The 23396-nt window shown below is 40.1% G+C and overlaps 1 protein-coding gene across 2 annotated transcripts in view; it reads left to right on the plus strand.

Annotated features, from left to right (window-relative positions):
* LOC131132144 (cell migration-inducing and hyaluronan-binding protein-like) overlaps positions 1-23396 on the plus strand; it is a 114542-nt gene that overhangs the window by 51616 nt on the left and 39530 nt on the right. Inside the window, exons 2-8 of one of the 2 annotated variants that reach the window (XM_058077488.1) lie at positions 9724-9889; positions 14843-14980; positions 17160-17298; positions 17687-17923; positions 18118-18297; positions 21314-21384; positions 22165-22260. In XM_058077488.1, coding sequence (XP_057933471.1) covers positions 9835-9889; positions 14843-14980; positions 17160-17298; positions 17687-17923; positions 18118-18297; positions 21314-21384; positions 22165-22260 — 916 coding nt within the window. In that variant the 5' untranslated portion in view covers positions 9724-9834. Of the gene's footprint in view, positions 1-9723; positions 9890-14842; positions 14981-17042; positions 17050-17159; positions 17299-17686; positions 17924-18117; positions 18298-21313; positions 21385-22164; positions 22261-23396 lie in introns of those variants that run through there. The other variant, XM_058077489.1, reaches the window with a different exon arrangement.

Here is a 23396-nt window from a genome sequence, read left to right on the forward strand (position 1 = left end):
TATCATGGTTAATTGGTTCCAGATCTGACTGTGATAAGTGAATGTCTGTGAGGTTGGAATCAATATCAATACATTTAATTTTTTCATAGTTAGAGCATAGGAAATCTGTTCATGGCTTCATTAAGATGGTTTATAATATTATTTGAGGCATGAAATAACACCACTGTAGTCACCTTTAAAACATTCATTCATTCATTTTCTACCGCTTATCCTCAAGAGGGTCGCAGGCGTGCTGGAGCCTATCCCAGCTGTCTTCGGGCGAGAGGCGGGGTACACCCTGGACTGGTGGCCAGCCAATCACAGGGCACATATAGACAAACAACCATTCACACTCACATTCATACCTATGGACAATTTGGAGTCGCTAATTAACCTAGCATGTTTTTGGAATGTGGGAGGAAACCGGAGTACCTGGAGAAAACCCACGCATGCACGCACAGGGAGAACATGCAAACTCCGAGGGTGGAATTGAACTCGGGTCTCCTAGCTGTGAGGCCTGCGCACTAACCACTTGACCACTATGTAGCCTAACCACAAAACGGAGATCACTTATTCATTTTTGAAAAAAAAGCGATACAGTGAAGGAGAGATACTCGAATCGCGATGTGACAACGGACAACTGTCTATATTATTTCACAACGGGGTCTCCAGTTTGGCTGCTGACCTGTCCAAAGACAGCTGGGATAAGCTCCAGCTTACCCCTGCCACAAAGGGAAAATGGATAGTTAGCCTGGCATGCACGTAAGTAGTGAACCGTGATTATGGTGGCTCTTGCCTCAAAATGAAAATCAGTCTCTTCAAATGTCACATCATTGGGACCCGGGTTGGTTGTGTTTTGTCAGCTGTGACGGCGAGTCCCAGGCTGGCAGCATTTCAGAAACAGCTGAGGATGTAGCCATTCCTTAGTCAGCATGGAATGTTATTCCAGTCATTTCAATACGTGCATGTTTGGTAATAAATACTTTAATATTTAAATTACATCCCCATTAAAAGCGTTATATAATACAAATGCATGAATTATTGATACCATGTCCACATGTCAGTACACAAAGTATACCAGACAAAATGTTGTGTTTTAATTGTGTGACTTTCTGATAAAAGGGCATTGAAGTAACATTCTTGGAATTGTAAAACGTATTTATATATTTTCTGTTCCCCCGAGGCAAGACTTGACTTGCCATGTCGTCTGCACCTGTGCATGCACTACATCTGCACCGATACACACAAGCAAATATGTGCTTAAAGCAACAGGCCAGATGGGGATCTCCAGTGAGGTTCCCATGGCGGTGCACAGCTATGCGTACGCGTGAGTGAGTGCATTCAGCTACCGTATGTATGCTGAACACTTTCAACGCCACGCTAACCTTGCACTATGGATCAAACAGAGGGCATCTTGTTCTCAAATGTGTCCACATGAATTTTGTTTTCTGCCGCAAAATCCGGGAAAACACACACATACACACATACACAGTACCTACACACACACATACCTGCATGGTCTCTCCTCTGCATATGAGACAGGTCTGTTATCAAAGCTGTCTGACTTGTTGCTGAGTGACTCATGTTATTTATTGGCAACGCAGGTCTCTAATGATATACCCCTGCTGAGATATTTTTAGTTCTGTTTGTGCGGGTGCCAAGACTGACTGACTAACAATTATTCAGCACGCTATCGTTCTGAGAAATTATGTCATTGTTGGACAAATGCAATATTCTCAAACTACAGAGTGCCCCTCAAGTCTGGATATATAATATATGATACACACATTAAGCAAAACAATTTGAATGTACAATATTAATAAAATAGTTGCATTAAATAAATTAATGATTTTCAAAATTATAATAAAAAAATTAAAATATATACACATATTCAATGAATAAATTACGTTAATAGACTAGTATATGTAAGGCTGCACGGCAGTCGAGTGGTTAGCGCGCAGACCTCACAGCTAGGAGACCCAGGTGGAATCGATTTCTGGTCTCCTAGCTGTGTGGCCTGTGCGCTAACCACTTGGTCGCCGTGCACACTTGACTATGACTTATTATTGGAGACAGGTTCAATCCCACTCTCGGCCATCTCTGTGTGGAGTTTGCATGTTCTCCCCGTGCATGCGTGGGTTTTCTCCGGGTACTCCGGTTTCCCCCCACATTCCAAAAACATGCTAGGTTAATTGGCGACTCCAAATTGTCCATAGGTATGAATGTGAGTGTGAATGGTTGTTTGTCTATATGTGCCCTGTGATTGGCTGGCCACCAGTCCAGGGTGTACCCCACCTCTCGCCCGAAGACAGCTGGGATAGGCTCCAGTACCCCCGAGACCCTCATGAGGAAAAGCGGTAGAAAATGAATGAAGGAATATTAATTCAATAGTCTCATTAAATAAATTAATGATTTTCAAAATTATCATTCAAAAATACAAATATATACACATATTAAATGAATAAATTACATTAATAGAATATATGTAAGGCTGCACGGTGGACGAGTGGTTTGCACGCAGACCTCACAGCTAGGAGACCCGGGTGGAATCAAACTCTGGTCTTCTAGCTGTGTGGCCTAACCACTCGTCCACCGTGCAGACTTGACTATGACTTATTATTGGAGACCCGGGTTCAATCGCACCCTCGGCCATCTCTGTGTGGAGTTTGCATGTTCTCCCCGTGCATGCGTGGGTTTTCTCCGGGTACTCCGGTTTCCTCCCACATTCCAAAAACATGCTAGGTTAATTGGCCACTCCAAATTGTCCATAGGTATGAATGTGAGTGTGAATGGTTGTTTGTCTATATGTGCCCTGTGATTGGCTGGCCACCAGTCCAGGGTGTACCCCGCCTCTCGCCCTAAGACAGCTGGGATAGGCTCCAGCACCCCCGCGACCCTTGTGAGGATAATGGCAAAAACAATGGCAATTGAAGAGAGAAGGGGAGAGAGACAGACCATCCTAACACTTTATTAGTGTAGGTTTTTCCTCAAGAGAAATTTGGGTGTTCTAAAACGTTTGACCAGTCGTGTATTTCGGGGAGATTTCGGCCATTTTGCCTTTGTTTTCTATGTAATGTAACGTTTAATTGAATCTGTGGAATATGCAACAGGCCAAGGTAAAACCAACTGCAGGCCACAAATGTCTTTGGACACCCCTAGCCTATTTTCCTGTGAACTAACAAAAACACATGATGCCGGCTAAATGGCCGCTGCAGGATCTCATACGTTGAACTGTACGTGGAATGCAAAAGCTTATCAAAATCTCCAGCTGAAGCAGCAGCGGTTTCCTGACGAGACATGAAAACATTTCTCCACACAGAAGTTGGAGCAGGAAAAAGGATAGGTGAACGTGCACTCAGCAGGTTCTCTACTTGTCCATGTTTAGTCAGCCTCCGAGCAGACCCCACCCTTGACACGGAGCTCATGTATATTATTATATGCTATTCATGGCGTCCTTGGCGAGATTAGGGAGATTCTTCTTCGAGAAGCATGTCCTCCGCCCTTTATTCAATCAATGCTAAATGTGGGAATTTTGTCACATGTGCACGGATCATAGGATGCGCATGATGTGGGAATGAGTAAAGTGCACGCACACGCACAGTTCAGTTCATTGGCTCATTGCTAGTCCTTTGGATACTTCAATGATAGTTTAATAGTTGCACAAAAGTAAATGGGGACCAAACTAGAAGTGTGTTTTTGATGGACAGCCGTCCGTATGCACTTTGCAGCTTTACTCTTACAGTTTTTCCAAATATTCATTCATTCATTCATTCATTTTCTACCGCTTATCCTCACGAGGGTCGCGGGGGTGCTGGAGCCTATCCCAGCTGTCTTCAGGCAAGAGGCGGGGTACACCCTGGACTGGTGACCAGCCAATCACAGGGCACATATAGACAAACAACCATTCACACTCACATTCATACCTATGGACAATTTGGAGTCGCCAATTATCCTAGCATGTTTTTGGAATGTGGGAGGAAAACCACGCATGCACGGGGAGAACATGGAAACTCCACACAGAGATGGCCGAGGGTGGAATCGAACTCCGGTCTCTTAGCTGTGTGGCCTGCATGCTAACCACTGGGCCTCCCGTGCAGACTTGACTATGACCTGTTATTGGCAAAAAAAAAACCTGCATATTTTGGGAAATTTTGTATATGTTTTGCCAATATTATGACTAAATGAACTGAAATACAAATATAAGGCATTCATAATATAAGACAAAGTTCTGAGTATGAGTATCTGTATTCGATTATTTGATTACAAGTATTCCGGTGTATAAATTGTACCCACAAAATTTTGAGAAAAAACAGAAAAGTGCACCATTCAATTAGTGTAATGAGACTTTAATGTGAAAAAAAAAAGTTTTCCCATAATGCATTTTGTTTGAGAAAACCAGCTGGGATAGGCTCCAGCAACCCTCGTGAGGAAAAGCGGTAGAAAATGAATGAATGAAGGATGAAGGAAAGCGTGAAAAATGTACTGCTGCCTCTGTCCACCAGAGGTAACCAGCCGGCCTGGAGCCCAAGCCTAGAGGGAAGCTGATGTCATTGCAGCGCCACAATGAATACATGTCTCAGAAACAAAGTAGAAAATGTTGTTTTTTTCATTTTTAACTTATATTGGGACATGTTTTTATATTTGTCAGGTACACAATTTAAGTATGAAGTTGCTGTGTAGTAAATGTAGTATTGTTAGGAAAGTGTTGATTGTGATTTTCAGTTGGTTGATATGATCATTGTGCTGATAGCTTGTGATTGGCTAAAGCCAAAGCAAGAGCTCTTGTTTCCTCACTGACTGGCGATTTGACACAGTATTGAAACAATAGAATAGTTCTAAAGTAAAGATGCACAAGATTAGAATTCTGCCATAAATTAGCCACTCTGCTTTGTAAATCGCAGGGTTCCGAAAGAAGTAGCAGCATTTACGGTATAATGTACAAGTAAATAAGTATTGCAACTATATAAGTGTTTAGTAAGTGTATCAAATAAAACAAAACATAGGCTTCGGGTACAGTATGTGTGTCAGTGTTGCCAGGTCGTGCAAGAGAAGCAAGCTTTCTCAAATGTACATATTTACGTACCTCTCTCTCATTCTCATTCATTTATAGCCTTTATTTCATGTTATTTTGGTTGCATTCTGCCTTTTTGTCACAATAAAGCTAGCATAAAAACAATGTAGTGTTCAGGTGTTTGTAACTTACTAAGTCAGCAGGAGATTCTCTCCATTCTTGGAGGAAATCCAATCATCTAAAGACATCTGTTGAGAAAATGTGAGCGATTATCAAGTTTTTCTAAGCAAGTGGCTTTGTACTCCCGCTGATGCCAATGTTATTGTCCCATTAGGGACTCGCATGCGTCTTCTCCAGGCCTCCTGACTTGGCAGTGGAACAGGTTCATTGTTTCTGGCAGCAGAAAAATATACTCTACTGTGTATTGGAATACTACTGTTGCTTGAAAAACTGCATGCTTTAAATTGTCATCAATAAATAACCCGCATTCATGCATGGTTGTCCAAATAATAAAGTGACAAGAAAATCATATATAAATATAAAACAGATACTATTTGATTGACATATGGAACCCCCACCATTTTCAAGGGCTTTTAGAAATGTAATTTAACAAGGAAACAAAAAACCCCAACAACAACAAAATTGAAAAATAAATCAGCAGGAATTTTACAAGAATAAGGTCAAAATATTAGAAGAAAAAAAGCTGTCAAAGTTGTCATTTTGCAATAATGAAGTATGAGGAAATACAAGGAAAAATAATGTATTTTAGTAGAATAAAGTGGAATTTTTTGAGGAAAAAATATGATTTATGTCAAGTCATAAAAACAATGAATAAAGGAAAATTTAAGTCAAAATATGGGAATACAGTCATCACTCGCTCATTGCTTATAAGAGTGAATTTCCGAGAAGTATAATTCAATATTAATAAACGTGATATTTTTGTTGGAAAACCATAGGAATCCTGTTCATGACTTTGTAAATACTGTACTTTTTACCATTAGAGCTCCGTAGACATCTAATAACACCCCTACAATCCCCTTTACACTCGTATTATTCTTTGTTTTGTGCAGGCTATGGGTCACTGCATGGACGTAAAAGACATAGCATATTTTAGCAACTATTTTTAGGTTGTTTTTTTTTTTGCATGAAGCTTTAAAAATTTTAAAAACATCCTCAGGCTAAGTATCTATTATAATAAAACAAATGGACACGCATATTTGGCTAAAGTCACTTTGTGGGATACATATCGTATATCGATATTCAACCTAAATATATCGGTATATGAGTTTTTGGATGCCCAGCTCTCCTCTATCACGGTGGGCATGCCATGGCTGACTGCATTCAGCGTTCAGGTAATGTGATCTACTATACTCTACTGTACTCCGTCTCATCAGTGTAATATTACTGCCGCCTAGTGACCAGAATACTATGTCTATATTTCAGTATTTTTTGGCTAATAAAAGTCTACCACGAAAAACAGCAACGAGTATGTGAAATCATGAAAAGTGTATTCACTTAACGTGTCGTTATTTGGTGCCTAATGAACAAATCTAAATTGAACTGCCCATGCAGGCAGATGTGCAACTGTAATCATAATAATCAGAGGCAGCGTATTTCCTGAATGCCTCGAACATAAAAAAGATGTAAATAAACCATCATCGGGTGGAAAATGATGCAAAATAGCTGTGATGAACACAAAACTTGCACCAGAAAGTCTACTGCTAACAATCAGCCCTCCCGCAACATGTTTTTATGACCTTCACCTGACATTTTCATGAGGTGCATTCTTGGTATTTATTACCCATGATGCAGTCCATCCTAAAGGGTAATTAGCATGTAGATATGGTGGTACCCATTCCACCTGCATGCTCAATGTGTATCTGCTTATAAAATGTATATAGTTTGCTTGTGAACAAAGGATAAAGAGAAAATACTTGTTTTGACTTGACTTATTTGCATTCTTTGACTTCAAATAGTGAACTCCAGCGCTGTCAGTCATCCTATTTGATGTGATCTACTGAGATAGACCGCCCATAAAGGTCAGCCGAGTGGAAGCGGTTTACTCATATTCAGGATGACACCTTGAAGCACCTGCAGCATCACCTCAGCACTTGACGATGATGCCAAGTTGTGTGCATGAATATAAACAATCTCTGCAATAATTCACATGCAGCTTGAGCTACACTTATGAGGCTCTGATTTACTACCAGTGACGTGCGGAGAGGTTCATTGCTGGCAAATATTTCTTAGTCCCACTTGTGGATTTTTTTTTATTAACTGGCAAACATTTGTGATTTTATCCCTTTTACTTGAATATGAAGCAGATTCAAAGCAGATTCCAAGTTCTGATCACCTTCTGGTGAGTTTGGATATCGAATCCTACATCTTGGCAGTCCAATTCATTCATCCATTCATCCATTCATTCATTTTTTACCCCTTTTTCCTCACGAGGGTCGCGGGGGTGCTGGAGCCTATCCCAGCTGTCTTCGGGCGAGAGGCGGGGTACACCCTGGACTGGTGGCCAGCCAATCACAGGGCACATATAGACAAACAACCATTCACACTCACATTCATACCTATGGACAATTTGGAGTGGCCAATTAACCTAGCATGTTTTTGGAATGTGGGAGGAAACCGGAGTACCCGGAGAAAACCCACGCATGCACGGGGAGAACATGCAAACTCCACACAGAAATGGCAGAGGGTGGAATTGAACCCTGGTCTCCTAGCTGTGAGGTCTGCGCGCTAACCACTAGGCCGCTGTGCCGCCAATATATAATATATAATATATAATATATAATATATAATATATAATATATAATATATAATATATAATATATAATATATAATATATAATATATAATATATAATATATAATATATATGCAATAAATAAAGGCAATACTGATTCTGCCTGAAATATGGAGCAGGAGACAAGAAACACCAGATGAAAAACAGGAACTGACCAAAATAACATGACCTCTAATCAAAGATTCACTTATTTGGTACTCTTTGGCCATATTTTTGGGGGTAGGATTTTTTTTTTTTACCCACAGCCTCTTAGCTCAGGCTGGTTTCCAAATGAAGAGAGCAATAAGAACGGCAACCGAGTTTGTTTTTCTGCTGTAGTGGTAATCATGAAGAATCTGCCACCACCGCAAAGCAGTGAGACATTATGGACCAGACTTAATTGCTCCTGACCTTCAATTAGCGAGTGTTTATTTCAAAAGCCTATAATGGAAGACTATTTATTATGCCAGCGGTATGTTAGGTCACATCCTGGCATGTAATATAAAAGGTTCAACATTAAAGGACAAAATAGTGAAGCATATAATTAGGTCAGGGTTGAGGATTTTCTGTCCTGCCACCCACTGGGGGACAGAAATGTTTTCATGACCCAAATTTCAAATGCTATTGAGAAACCATTCCAGTTGTTTACATCATGGTAACATAATTCATAGGCAGACAACATGAGGGGTGGGTGATGTCGGGCATCTCAGGGGCTAGGGGGGGTCGGGGCCAGGTGGGTTGACTGGCGGGGTTGGTGGTGAGCTTCAGCAATGTCCTGGGGTTTTGCTGGGGAGTCCGATGTTCCCACTCCTCTTTTGTTGTTTTGTCTTATGTAAGATTCTGTGATTATATGTGTGGAAAAAATCACTTATTGAATTGGTAACTGCTATGGCGTGGAGAAGGGGTAGGATTTAATGAGCTTTGCTTCTTCCTGCTCCTTTTCAGACATGTGTAGTAATGAGGTGTTGTGTGTGTGCATGTATGTATGTACTATATGTATATATATATATATATGTAGATATGTGTGTATGTATATGTATGTATATATGTGTGTATGTATCTGTGTGTACAGTAAACCTCGGATATATCGGATTCAATTGTTCCCACTGGTTTTGTCCGATATAAGCGAAATCCGTTATATGCGTATACCGGAAAATGTCCGTTTTACGCATATATCGGATTTATATCCGGTATATGCGTAAATCGGATTTTATCCGTTATAAAAAGGCACTTCCTTGACTATGTTTCCAATGTACCTGGACGCGCAGGCAACGCTGCAAACGCTGCAAATGACGTCGTATAGCGGCCTGTCACGATACGGCGAATCGGAGCGCCACGATGCGGCCATCCGATATATGCGAGGGAAATTTAATGGAAATGCATTGGAACGGGACTGGAGATTTTGTCCGAAATAGGCGAAATCCGTTATAAAAAATCCGATATATGCAATGAATTTTTATTGGAAATGCATTACAGAAAAATTGGTTCTTTTTTATCCGTCCGTTGTGAGCGAATTTCCGATATATCCGAGGTTATACTGTATATATAAATATATAAATAGATATTGTAAGTGTATTGTATTGTAAGTGTATATGTGAGAAAGAATAATGTAACATAGTATGCATGTCTGAAATAAATTAAGAAAAGAAAGAAACGGATATCTATTTAGTTATTTGTACTGTACAGACTAAACTGAAAGACGAAACTGAAAGCAGAAAAATGCAACAAAATGGAGAGCAGTGAAGCATACAAGCTTATTCAAGACTTTCTGTTGGCAAGTCTGCAGTATTATTGTATGTCTTATCTAACAAAAGACCAACAGTGAAGTCATTACAGGTTGCTTTTTCAGGCTTCTGATCAGACAAAATAAACATGATACTGTTTTTGAAAGGATCCGTGTTGGTGTGGCCTAAAATACCTTATCTTTCATATTTTCTCTTACAGATCAGTCTTATAGCCACTCCCTGTGAAGTCGCTACTTGCCGCTACGAAGCAGGAGGTCTGAGCCACCTCGGAAGGCCTCTGGTGTGAAGTTGGTCCGTGGGAAGCCAAGAGATGAAGATATGTTTTGTGTTTGTGGCAGCGCTGCTGTTCTCCGCCGTACGAGCATGTGAGTTACGGGCAAGATTTATACTTGTTTTTATTCGATGGGAATCTGCAAACTAAGAAAAGTACAACTTAGATACGTTAGGGAAGAGATTTGTCCATCTATTTCGGGATTGAGTATGTTTACTGAGTAGTTAACTTTTGCACTTTTACTCCCCTGCCGTTTGTTTTCTGACTCATCACCATACATAATTTTTGACAGACGTCTACTCTGTCCTCAGAAATACCGCCTGCAGCATCTGCTCCAATAACTAAACGTACAGCAGCTGTCAAGAACCATGATGGATTACTCCCTAAAATACCATCAGTGCTGCTCAATATGATGCCAACCCCAAAGCTCAGGGTGCTCCGAGCAGGTTTCAGAGCTTTTTGTTGCATCTTCTAAGTCTTACCTCTAGCTACGTATTGGAAGATTGACAGCAGGAACATTGGCCTTGGAGTACAGACAAGATCATTAACGGCCTTATTTATGCAGACGCATCCACGAAGCCTCGTTGTGCCAGAAACACACAACAATGTGTGAAACTAGGTTGTTCGGTGTCTCCTGAGAGCCAATATCCACAAATGGGAAAAAACATGGGAATAGTGGTGAACCTTCTCAGGAGTGGTTGGTCAACCAAAATTACCACAAGAGCGCGACGTCAACTCTTTCAAAGAATTGCAGGCCTCAATTGCCGCAGTGAAAGAGGATGTAATATGCTTATTTTTGGCCGTTTGTGTTGCGTTGTGGAGCAGAAAAAAGTTTTGATGATGATGATGTAGCCCTTTATTCTTGTCACTTATACAGAAGTATGCTATACATACTTATACATACTATACTAAGGGGTGACAGGATGGGATGATTGGGCGATGAAGGGGGGGAAGAAGGGGAGGGGAGGGGAAAAAAAACAACAACTCCAAACTAGACTCTTAAAGTCTTTTGTAGATCTTTCAGAATCTGCACCTATTCCTCCCTGTATTTCCTCTGCTTTTTCATTTATTCCACCCAGGACTCGCCTCCGGACACTCCTACTCCGCTGTGATTGGTCACACTCCCAAGACAAAACAGTGCAAACAGCTTACAGTACCTGTACACGCCTATATAAGGAAATCTAGCTCATTGTGATGTCATAGTGAGCCAGTGTTATAAAAACTCTCTAAAACTGAGCGTTCATAGCCATCCCAAATATTTTTTAGGGCTCACCTCCAAATACGCAAACCTCATTATCTGAAACTTTGGCATTTTCTAACACGAGAATATAACATTCTTACCACATTTATAGGTCAGAAAAGTGGAAAAAGCATAATAGGTCCCCTTTAAGGTTGGTGTTCATGACTCCACCATAAGAAAGGCAACGGACAAAAATGAAAGAAGACAAAAACTACTCCTGTACAAAAAGAACATTACAGGCTTGTCTCAATTTTGCCAAAAAAAATTTAATGATCCCCAAGACCTTTGGGAAAATAGTCTGTGGTCTAACGAGAAAAAAGTTGAACTTTTTGGAAGGTGTGTATGTCATTAGATCTCACGTCATTCACTAATATTTCAATTTGTTTGATGATTTAAACATTTAAGTGTGACAAACATGCAAACAAAAGAAATCAGGACAACACTATACATACAAAAACAATAATAAACAGCAGTTCCAAGAGACAAGCATGTTGGGAGCAGGCATTGTATGACATTTGCCTTTTACCTCAGCAGAGGATGGACATGAATGTCAATGACAACACACGGCCATAGGAGTCTTTTGTAAGTCAACTTCACATTTACAGAAGACACTTTCACGCTTTGCCTCTCTAATAAAAGGACACGCACAAAAACGAAATCCAATTTTCCCATTGAAGGACATCAGTTGTGCACATGGAGTCAGCCTTGCGACTGTACTAGCTCATCTCTCAACTTCACAGCTTTTCAACATCCCATCCTGCCTCATGTTCTTCAATGGAAAGACTTCTGAAAAAGTATTATCATCAGAACAATGATGCCCAATGTGCTTGGAATGGTTCATACTAAAAAATGTGATTTTTCACCTATATCACAAAGCTGAGATGCATTTTTTTCTTGAAACGTATTTAACTGCTTAGCATATCTTAGGTTTGGACACAAAGATGTACAAACTGATCTCTTCTAAGCAGCTAAAATGTATTGGATCTCTGAGAAGGTAATGATAGATTGACTGTGTCTTGAGACGGATCTGCCTCATGTACGGCAGAATGTTCCAATCAGAGGATGCCAGCACCCTTGGTCCAGCAGCCATTACTCACAGCAGACGGCAGAATCTATCCCATTGCTTCTTGCCTCTTATCAATCTGCGTTAATCCACTGGAAAATCTATTTGAGATCCGCAACCAGTGGATGTCACTGATAGAGCCATCTGGCTGCAGGGAATGAGATAACCATCATACACACTGAGGACAAGATAGAAACTCTTGTCGAAAAGACACTAACACAATAATACACTTCAATTAGGCTTGTCGGTCACAGTGACCATGTTTCCATGCGCACAATATTGCAGTTAAGGATGATGTTCCATCCACCAGGAATAAAAGTACAGTGGATCCCTACACAATCGCGATTCAGCATTCAAGATTCCCCCCAGATTTGCAGATATTCTTTCGCCCTAATACATGCCGGGGTCCCTCTCATCATTGTCGGAGTCAGTTTCATTGTGAGGTGGCTGTTCACCAAAGATCGGACAACAGTTAAAGCACATACCTTAGCCCAAGCATCCACAATCTATTCACATATAGTGGCGTAACTCGTCCAGCACAGCCTCCGTGTTTGCCATCTTTCACCTCTCAAATGTGAATATTTTAAATTTCTCAAGCCATCCATGAAAGCAGACCTATTATATTTTGAGCAATATTTCAAATAACCATAAGATATGCCTTTATTCGTCCCTCAGTGGGGAAATTTGTAAAATAATGCACATAATGCACACCGTGTATGTGCATTCTGAGAATAAATCCTTTCTATGATTTGGTCGATCATATTTGTGAATAATATTTGGCTGCAGACGCCCTAATGATGTAAATGATGTCATTGTCTGATTTGCGTCTTTGCTGCATGTGCATGTAATTGTAATGGAGTGGAATAATCCCTTGTTTATGGAAATTAATCGGATCAAGACCTGACCAGGGCAGCACGGCGGTCGAGTGGTTAGCGCGCAGACCTCACAGCTAGGAGACCAGGGTTCAATTCCACCCTCGGCCATCTCTGTGTGTGGAGTTTGCATGTTCTCCCTGTGCATGCGTGGGTTTTGTCCGGGTACTCCAGTTTCCTCCCACATTTCAAAAACATGCTAGGTTAATTGGCCACTCCAAATTGTCCATAGGTATGAATGTGAGTGTGAATGGTTGTTTGTCTATATGTGCCCTGTGATTGGCTGGCCACCAGTCCAGGGTGTACCCCGCCTCTCGTCCGAAGACAGCTGGGATAGGCTCCAGCACCCCCGCGACCCTTGTGAGGAAAAGCGGTAGAAAATGAATGAATGAATGAACGCTCTTAAAAGTCTGTAAAAATGTTGTGCTACTTGAGTAAGATTGACTATCGGACCATTTCCCGCTGACACAGGAACGTAATACGTACACTGGCAGCAATAAGCCAATCAGAGAACATGACATAATACGTACAGTACTTAGGCTCAACGTCGGCCACGCCACCAGGGCTGCAAAACAACAGCTACTGTGAAAATTCAAGAGAAGATGATTAACAAAAGAACTTCAACCGCTTCAAATGCTGGACATCAATTAATATTGATTATTTTCCACACCTTAATTGGGATGCCTTTGTCTTCCAGCACAAGACGTATGCTCCAGTCCTTAGGTAAAAAATGCTGACAGTAAACGAGCATCTTGTTGAGTCTCCGTCACGAAATGGAGAGCTAGGTATCTACTCTTCTGTCTGTTCCATCTGGGATTGATGCTGAGACGAGCGGCTACCGAGTTGTTGTGTTGCTCCGACAGATAAATCGATTTTTTTTGTGTTAGCTGCTACAGCAACAATATCGACATAGTTTGGTTAAAATACAAGTCAGTTATGTAAATGGACACTGTTGCCGTTTTTGGTTAGGGCTTTAGCACACATGACGTGCATTGTTAGCTAACTCATACTAACTTGTTTTTTCTCATTAGAATGCACAGAAAAGGGAAAAAAAATATGTGTTTATGTTTCACATAAGGATTGTGAATAGGGGTCATTGCTTCACCAGCGATGAAGCTCACCGCACGTCACTGGCCAACAGGTAGCACCAAATGTATTTGTGGCCATCCAAATGCATTTGTGGCAGGCCGCCACACTGTTCAAACAACTGCTGTTGCGGATGCTTGTTTTGAATAACAATGTAGCTACGATGATATTTATGCGACCTCCACAATGTGTCCCCACATCTCTGTAATAGGATGTGATAAGCAAACTTAAGAATATGTGCTCAAGCAATCTTGGCTGATGGAAATATTAAATCCGATGTAATTATTTTTTTTCTTTGTTAAGTACATGACTGGAATAAAACTGTCACTTCAGATAACAGAAGAAGCATGAAGCTTTTTAAAGGAATTATAATTGAGTTTAGTATAATTAAGCTTATCTATGTGAAATAATTTCCTAACCACATGCTTGTCAAATTCATACTTGTTATGTTTTTGATTGCTGTTTTTTTGGCAGTACTTTTTAGCAGTGCTCCAGAAGAACTCGTGTTAGAACAAGGGGTGGCTGATTACGATTCATATGCCTGCGATGTGATGATCTTGAAGTATTTTTCTATTATCATCATCTATTTATGCATCAATGTTTCTATGTATACTTTCTTTTTACTCATGTGTACTACTAAAACGAATCATATTTCCAGTGATCCACAATTTAAATAAACTTAAAACAGATGATTTTACTTCTATTATCTTTTAATAATTGGAACTTTACACATACCAACAGATTTCCCGTTGCACAGAATCAGTTTTTTCTTGCTGTTTCTGTCAGTGTGTCCGGACAAAGAGCCAGGACTAAAGCCATGGATGCCTGGACATAGTGAGCATCATCGTGTCGTCATCGGTTACGGCAGGAAGGTTCTCCTCACCACTTCTGCTACCGTACACTCCATTGAGATCCAAAATGGAGGTAAGAATAAACAATAATAACATATTCCCATAATGGTGTGAATTCTGAAGTTAATTCACATACAGCATGTTACTCAAACATATAATATTATGTTATACTGTATACACATATATACTACATATAACATGTTACATACATATTTTTATTAGGGCTGTGAAAATGTCATAACGCATTAACGGCGGCAACTAATTTATTTCATTAATTGCGTAATTATTATTTTTTTAGTAATGAACGCATGCGCATTATGACAAGCCATGACAAGTCACCGCTCTGACAGACGGCGACACAGTGTATCTCCCCACAGAGTCACGCAGACTCTGTCGTCTCTTTATAACATTATTCTGAGCTGAACACATCAACAACAGTGCAATTCATACACCATTTATGTATCTCAACTGTAAACATAAACACGTCTACTTCGTTCGTCATCGGAACACTTCCTCACTAAACAGATCTCGAGATGCTTTCACTGACACCCCGAACATCACAACAACCTGCGAGCTGCATCTAATTTTTTTCGTTGTTATTCTTGTTTAAATCACAATTACATGTAAACAGGAAAGGACAATATATTTGAAAATATTTGAAATATTTGTACGAAAGACCGGTTTACTTGTGTCCATTCTCTTTTGCTGCTTTATGTGAATATGATTAAACCTCCCATTTACGACACTAGATGGGCACCTGAATGCACCAGGGCAGTCTCACAGACGTGAGAGTTGTCGTAACATTTGATGTTCAACTAATAATGTGCGCTTAACGCGAATAACCTGGTTATTTCTCATTCTTTCAATACTAGACGCTTTTTGCACCGTCATATTGGAGTGTGTTGGGATTCAGGTGCAAAGCTGGTCGCTAACAGCTGAGCTAAGTTAGCCATTGCCACTAATTTGTGCTATTGCTAGCATGCTATTTCAGTGTGTTTAGTGTGCTGCTTATAACTGAGATGTTGTTGTTATGTTGCTAACTGCTAGCTTATAAGCATTGCAGTAGGGTTGACGAATATCATTAATTATTCAGAATAAGATATAGTTAAAGGGAAATTGTGTATTTTAGAAGTGTGTATCAAACTGGTAGCCCTTTGCATTCATCAGGACCCAAGAAGTAACACTGTTTCAAAAAGGTTGGTGACCCCGGTATAAAACAGAAATGCAAAAAAAAAAACAATAAGTGGATGTTCTTGTCACTCACCTTGTAACCCTTAACTCTCAGTATATTTTATTGCATTTAATGATGCTGGGAAATCCCATAAAATTCACTCAAAACATGTGAAGTCATGTTGAATGAGTGGAGGTTTTGAACGCAACTCCTCATTGCTCATAGTAAAACAGTTCAGGTCAGGTTCAGGTATTCTGCTATTAAAGGAACCATCCATTCATCCATCCATCCATCCATCTTCTATGCCGCGTATCCTCAGTAGATTCGTGGGGGTATGCTGGAGGCTATCCCAGCTGACTTCAGGCGAGAATTGAGGGAAAAGCGGTAGAAAATGAATGAATGAATGTTAGGTACAGGGATTTTCAGACATGTGTGCTATTTCTTAATTTGATTAAAATTTTGGAGCTGTTAGTACATACAAATATACATAATCCTTCACTATAATTTGTCTTTCAATATAAATACAGTAAAAATGGGCATGTTTCAGACATAGTGACACATGGTGATTAATCGTGACTAATTAATTTGAAAACTAATTAATCTGATTTAAAATGTAAATTATTTTTATGTAACGTTTTGTTTACTCAGAGGAATATTTCCTGGAAAAATGTCATTGCACACACCCGCGCTAGAGTACATAACTAAGAGTCGTCATGACTTTGTCTCTCACAAAAAAGGGGATTAGTTGTCTTGTGTTTTCTTCGATGATTTCAAAGCTTTCTGCTCGGTTTAAGCAGCAAGAACCTTCAGAGAAGATGTTCTTCAAAGTGAAGATTTGTGCTATTATGTCATGAAATGTGCAAAATGCAAGGGTCTGTTTCTTGGTGATCAAAGAGGCTAATGTGGCAAAAACAAGACCTATGCCTGTACTGTGGAGTACTGTGGAGCTCCTGTGGTAGAGGGGACAAATGGTAGGAAACAGAAGGTGTCTGTGAGCACCGGAGCATGAAAACTGTGCCAGAAGGCTTCAATGCGACCTCTCCATCTTTTCTCTCTTTATTTGTGTCTCCCACCTGTGCAGGAAAGCTGGTGATTGCTGACACCAACCGGCCCATTCTTCTTCGAACAAAACACATTCTTATTGGGAACAAAGGGGCATTGCACATTGGAAGCCCAGATTGTCCGTACAAGGGCAACCTCACCATTTCACTGTTTGGAAGGTAAACTACATTGAAAACATGTAAATACAAGATTTGTATCAAATATATCCAGTGTTCATTATGTATTCATTTGTATTTCTTTTTTTTGGAAATGTAATGCCACATAAAGCACCAAGACCAAAATAAATTTTTCATTCACTCCCTGGAGTGGTTTACTCCGACTTCCTGTCACGTTGTAAAAATATGCATACTCGGAGATTCTCAATTGTCCATAAGTATGTGAGTTTGAATGGTTGTTTGTCTATTTAACCTTCTTTCTATAATTAATACACATTCACATTATACACCATTGCAGAAAAAAATATAGTTTTCTACTATATTAGTTTTCTCCTTCTGTGTTGCTTATTTTATTATTCATAAGAACATATCTGCACACTGCTGCTCTCAGGTCAGATGACAGTGATCAGGAGCACACCTACTTTGGCCGCAAGTACATCGGCGTGGGGACTGGTGGTTCTTTGGAGATCCACGGGGCTAAGAAGCTGTCATGGACTTTTCTCAACAAAACCCTCCACCCTGGAGAGAGCAAGCAAAACAAGTACCTGTTTGAGAGGAGCTGGGGGAACCGAGGCATGATTGTCCACGTCGTTGACCCCAAGAATGGGGAGGTTTTGAGAGACGACAGGTGAGACGGGATGCAAAGCTGAGTGCTAAAGATCCCCGAGTGTTCTGTATTGCGTTCAAATGTTAATGAAATTCATTGTGTTAATTTTGACAGCCCCAGTGAAAACGCTATATCTCCAAATAACGGGTTGTGTATAGTCTAAGAAAACTTCCAGACATTTGTATCCACAGTAACTTTGATTTCACAACCCGTAGATTTGACACGTATCGCAGCAAGGAGGAGAGTCATCGGCTTGCAAAGTATGTCGACGACGTGGAGACGGGCCTCATCGTCGCCATGGTGGTCAGTGATGAGGCCTCAAACAACTTAGAGGACTCGGCCAAAAGGATCATCACCAAACTTGGCAGTCAGCACATCGGAAATTTAGGATTTCGGTAAATGCATGACATCATAAATAAGTCAAAGATCAATGAATGTGGGGGGTTGCCAGTACTAAAAAATGAAAGGATGCAACACACATGCCGAGGCGTATATTTCAAGAAAAACAGCATCTCAGCTTTGTGATATAGGTGGTATATTATTATGAACTTCAGTATTTGCTCTTTTGATTTTTCTGGTTAGACTTAGTGCTGTCAAAGTTAACGCGTTAATGGCACATTCACAGAAGTTTCCTCTAAAGGCGGTAATTTTTTTGAGGCGCGATTAACATGCGCTCCTCCTGTTTGACCCTCGGCCCACACCGTAGTTTGATTGAAGCAGAATTAGAGAAAGAAAAGAGTATTTAGATTGGTAAAGTTAGCTTCAAAACCCTGGCACATGGCTCTTGTAGCAAGACCAAAGGTATTTGGATCTACTGTTGTTGTGTTTGATTTATCATGGATTCCATGGCCTGCCAGAGACTGGAGCAGTGCAGGTATTGTTTTTATTGCCATATACAGTGCTACCTTGGCATAAGAGTGGCCCAACTAACCAGTGGTTTTGACATTTTAAATCTTTCTGATTATTTTTGCATTGAACTGCCAGCTACAGAGTCAGGCAAATGATCTGACACAATTGTAGGTTAAATAAAAGGCAAATAAAGAAACAAAAAAAAGTGTTTTTATTTTCAAAAAGTACATATAATGCAGTTCTGTTTCATTGTGTTTTAAAAATTAAATCAGTTCTGGTGTTGCAAAGTCGGCCGGTTGATTTTCATTTCAATGCAGATCCAGTAGCTCTGAAGTTGGTAACCATAACATAACGGGATCATGTCTACCAAGATTGAAGTACAAACGGAACACTCGTTGTGTTGCAGTTACAGATTCGTTTGTTTTGATAAACGTTTCCACAATGAAAGCGCAACGCTCACCAGTCTAATTCATGGCAGCAACTGACAAAGAAACGAAAAACAATGGCATTGTAAAGAAACAAAGCAAAATGACATTATATGTACTGTTAAAAAATAAAACATTTTTTTTTGTTTCTTTACTTTATTTGCCTTTTAGTTAACCTACAGATGTGTAAGATCATTTTGCCTGACCCTGTAAAATTGGAGTTACAGCTTCTATTGACCGGCTGTCAATGTGATGACCGTGTTTGAAGTCCAGTGTTGTGCTAGCATTTGCGATTTAGCATCGAACTAGCTAGGGGAAGATTGTCAACACCTTGTTAATACATACGTACATTACGGCAATGTGTTTGATCGTATTTATGATGTATTGTATAAAACTAGGACTGCACGGCGGTCGCGTGGTTAGCGCGCAGACCTCACAGCTAGGAGACCAGGGTTCAATTCCACCCTCGTCTATCTCTGTGTGGAGTTTGCATGTTCTCCCCGTGCATGCGTGGGTTTTCTCCGGGTACTCCGGTTTCCTCCCACATTCCAAAAACATGCTAGGTTAATTGGCAACTCCAAATTGTCAATAGGTATGAATGTGAGTGTGAATGGTTGTTTGTCTATATGCCTTGTTATTGGCTGGCCACCAGTCCAGGGTGTACCCCACCTCTCGCCCGAAGACAGCTGGGATAGGCTCCAGCACCCCTGCGACCCCTGAGGATAAGCGGTAGAAAATGAATGATTGAATGAATGTATAAAACTATGACAGGACAGGACATGACTTTATCGATTATTACTATTATATGCTTGTTTTTATAGGATGTAAATTGGCAAAATTAGGAGGAGATCAACACTGTGACTGACTGTGTACACGTGCACACATTTTGTAATTTCAGACTAAAGTGTGTAACGTTTTCCAGGAAGATGCTTTCATAAACACGGAAAGAGTAAGCAAGGCTTCGGATTAGAGTTTCCAATTTGCACTCTGCTCCATGGTGGTGGCATAATGAGATGGGAGTGATGGCAAAGCGACAGAGGGGTTTCTGCCTAATGACTTTTGTTTCATTCTCTCCCCACCCTGCTGGCTAACACACCAACACAGCTGCCATGCTGAGATAGGCTTTGTCATTTGTGGCACACCCTCAGGCTCTTTAGTAAGCCAACGTTCACCAGACGTTGTGATGTTGACTTGAGTTTACTGCCCTCAGAACAATACTTCTTCATGAAATAATTCCACGTTTTTAATTAATCTGTAGAAATGTTATTATGCACCCAAATTCATCTATTTTTGATGTTCAACGACTTGTCAACCAATCCTACATCAAAATATTCCACACATTCAGAATGCAATTGCTTTATGTTTGACACAGTCCCCTAAAATTTTCCGCTTTGTATAATTCAGTGGTTTTCAAACTGGGGAGGCACCCCCTTGGGTTATGGTGGATACTGTAAATGAGAAATATCAGTATGACCCCAAAGGTTGTGATGGGAGTAAATTCACTCATCTAATTTGCATTATGACGTCACCGGGCTCAGACATGGCTTCATGATACCCAACAAGCTCATAAAAAAACGATCCACTTTTCATACTCGTCCTTGTCTGTCATGCAAACATGGGCATCATCACATTACCAGTGCTGCTCTCTATACTATTAGCAGTGTATTTCCTGCAATACGTTCTCTTGCGTTCTCTCTTTTTTTTTACATCTTCCCTATCATAGCGGTGTTTTGACCACCTGTGTTACACGCAACATGCGTCATGAATCCTCTGGGATGTCCCCTCCTGCGACCCACAACACGGTGAAGCTCTAAAAATGTGCTGGACTGTCATAGTGTGCAGACGCGCTGCAGCAGGCAGCTGTGGGGTTTGTTGTACAGCAGGAAAAATTTTTTTATTTGTTTATTCTTGGTGGCTCGGTATATTCGCCAACTGTAAATGTGACTGAAAATAATTCAGTCTCAAAAAGGGGAACCATTGTACTAAATAATCAAGATGTCAATTTTCCTTGTCCCAGAATTCTGCAATTTCCACGCAGAAATTCATACCATAAATTCCTACATTTCATACAGAGAAAAAATATTGGTGTTGCTGGTCATAGTCTTTCTGTCTCTAGTATGTCCCTTGTCCTCCTCAGACATCCATGGTCTTTTATTGTGGTGAAAGGAAACGTGTCTTCTGCTGTGGAAGATCATGCTGTCTATCAAGGTAGGAACCTATACAGTGTTGCTTGCCTTGCATTTAATGATCGATCAGGGGTGTCCAAACTTTTTCCAGCAAGGGCCACATACTGAAAAATGGAGACGTTATACATATTTCACATTATACATTACACGTATATATAATTGCACTTCAGCTTTGTGATAAAGGTGAAATACTACTAAAATGATGTATTTTATTATATTGACATCAAATTGTGGCTTTTTTGTCTTTATTAACCTTTCCCCTTGTAATTTTTTTTCTCATAATTTTGACATTTGTATACATTATACATATATATATTTGTACATATTATAATTATTATTATTATTACATAAAATTATGATTATGTATTTATTTAAAATAAAAATAACTTTTGTGCATTATTATTATTACCTGAGTTCAATCCCACCCTCGGCCATGTGTGTGTGGAGTTAGCATGTTCTCCCCGTGCATGCGTGGGTTTTCTCCGGGTTCTCCGGTTTCCTCCCACATTCCAAAATTAATTCAAATTGTCCATAGGTATGAATGTGAGTGTGAATGGTTGTTTGTCTATATGTGCCCTGGGATTGGCTGGCCACCAGTCCAGGGTGTACGCCGCCTCTTGTCCGAAGACAGCTGGGATAGGCTCCAGCACCCCCGCGACCCTTGTGAGGATAAGCGGTAGAAAATGAATGAATGAATTGTTGTTTATTTATTTTTCCTCATAATATTAATAGTTTATTCCTCTAAAATGTTGACTTTTTTTTGTTAGAATATGACTCTTAATATTTTTGTTTGTATCCACAGGGACAAAAGCCTCCTCAGAGGCCAGAAGCTCTCGTCTTTTTCAACTGAGCAAAGCGGAGCATTTCACTGTGACGGCCAGCAGCCAGTGGATGCAAGGTAGCACTTTCACACTTTCATGCAAACCTTTGCTTGGATCCAAATGCATCCCAGAGACTGAATGCCTACTGTTTGTTAGTGCATAGACTGCCATGAATTAACCACTTAAAAAAATCTTTAAGTCCTGCCATTTTGTGCTGATTGTTGCCATAATTAGGCATTTGGAAGTAGAAAACCCACCCACACACTTCCCAAACAAAACTTTACTCAACATACCCGGCTTAGACAAATATAAAATAGCACTGTATGTGACACATTTCTCCAAAATTGCTGACTAAACAGCTGAGAAGGGAGTCATTTTTTTTTTTTTGCAGTGTTTAATCATGGAACATGTCTGTTCCAATTAATCAACAACTATTTTGGCCTTTGATTAATCATTTTTGGATTTAAAAGTGTAAATATCCTCAACGTGAGTCTTTTAAATGTGTATATTCTTTAATTCCCATAATCATCCATGAAAGCAGACCTGTTATATTTGTGTTATAGGCAAAATTCACACCATCAGCTTTAACTTTGAACATTTTTGCCTCTTTTGCCTCTTCACACCACTAACTGTTTGTGTTTTCTTTATATTGATTTGGCCTGTCTAGGGTCTAACCCATTACTGGATTGATCGAAACAACAAGCTTCACTTTAATCCATCCAGTCATGAGTTGCAGCTCTACAATGTTAAGTTTGTGAACAATAATGGCAAACAAAACCTTGTACTCTCCAAAATACTGTGGTGTGAAAAAGTGTTCTTCCTGGTATCACACTGAAATGTTTCAGATCACCAATCAAATTTAATTTATTTTAATTTATTTTAATTTATTTTGGTCAATGACAATACATTGAAACTTCCCCGTCACCTAATAACTGGTTGGGCCACCCTTAGCAGCAACAACTGCAATCAAGCATTTGCAATAACTTGCAGTTAACTTGCAGTCTTACAATGAGTCTCAAGTCAGGACTTTGACTAAGTCACTCCCAAGTCTTAATTTAGTTTTTCTTCAGCCATTCAGACCTGCTGGTGTGTTTTGGATCATTGTCCTGCTGCAAAACCCAAGTTAGTTTTCAGCTTAAGGTCACAAACAGATGGCCAGACATCAGAATTCATGGTTCCATTTATCACAGCAAGTCTTCCAGGTCATGAAGCG

This window comes from Doryrhamphus excisus, chromosome 7 (assembly GCF_030265055.1).
Source record: "Doryrhamphus excisus isolate RoL2022-K1 chromosome 7, RoL_Dexc_1.0, whole genome shotgun sequence".
NCBI classification, from domain to species: Eukaryota; Metazoa; Chordata; class Actinopteri; order Syngnathiformes; family Syngnathidae; genus Doryrhamphus; species Doryrhamphus excisus.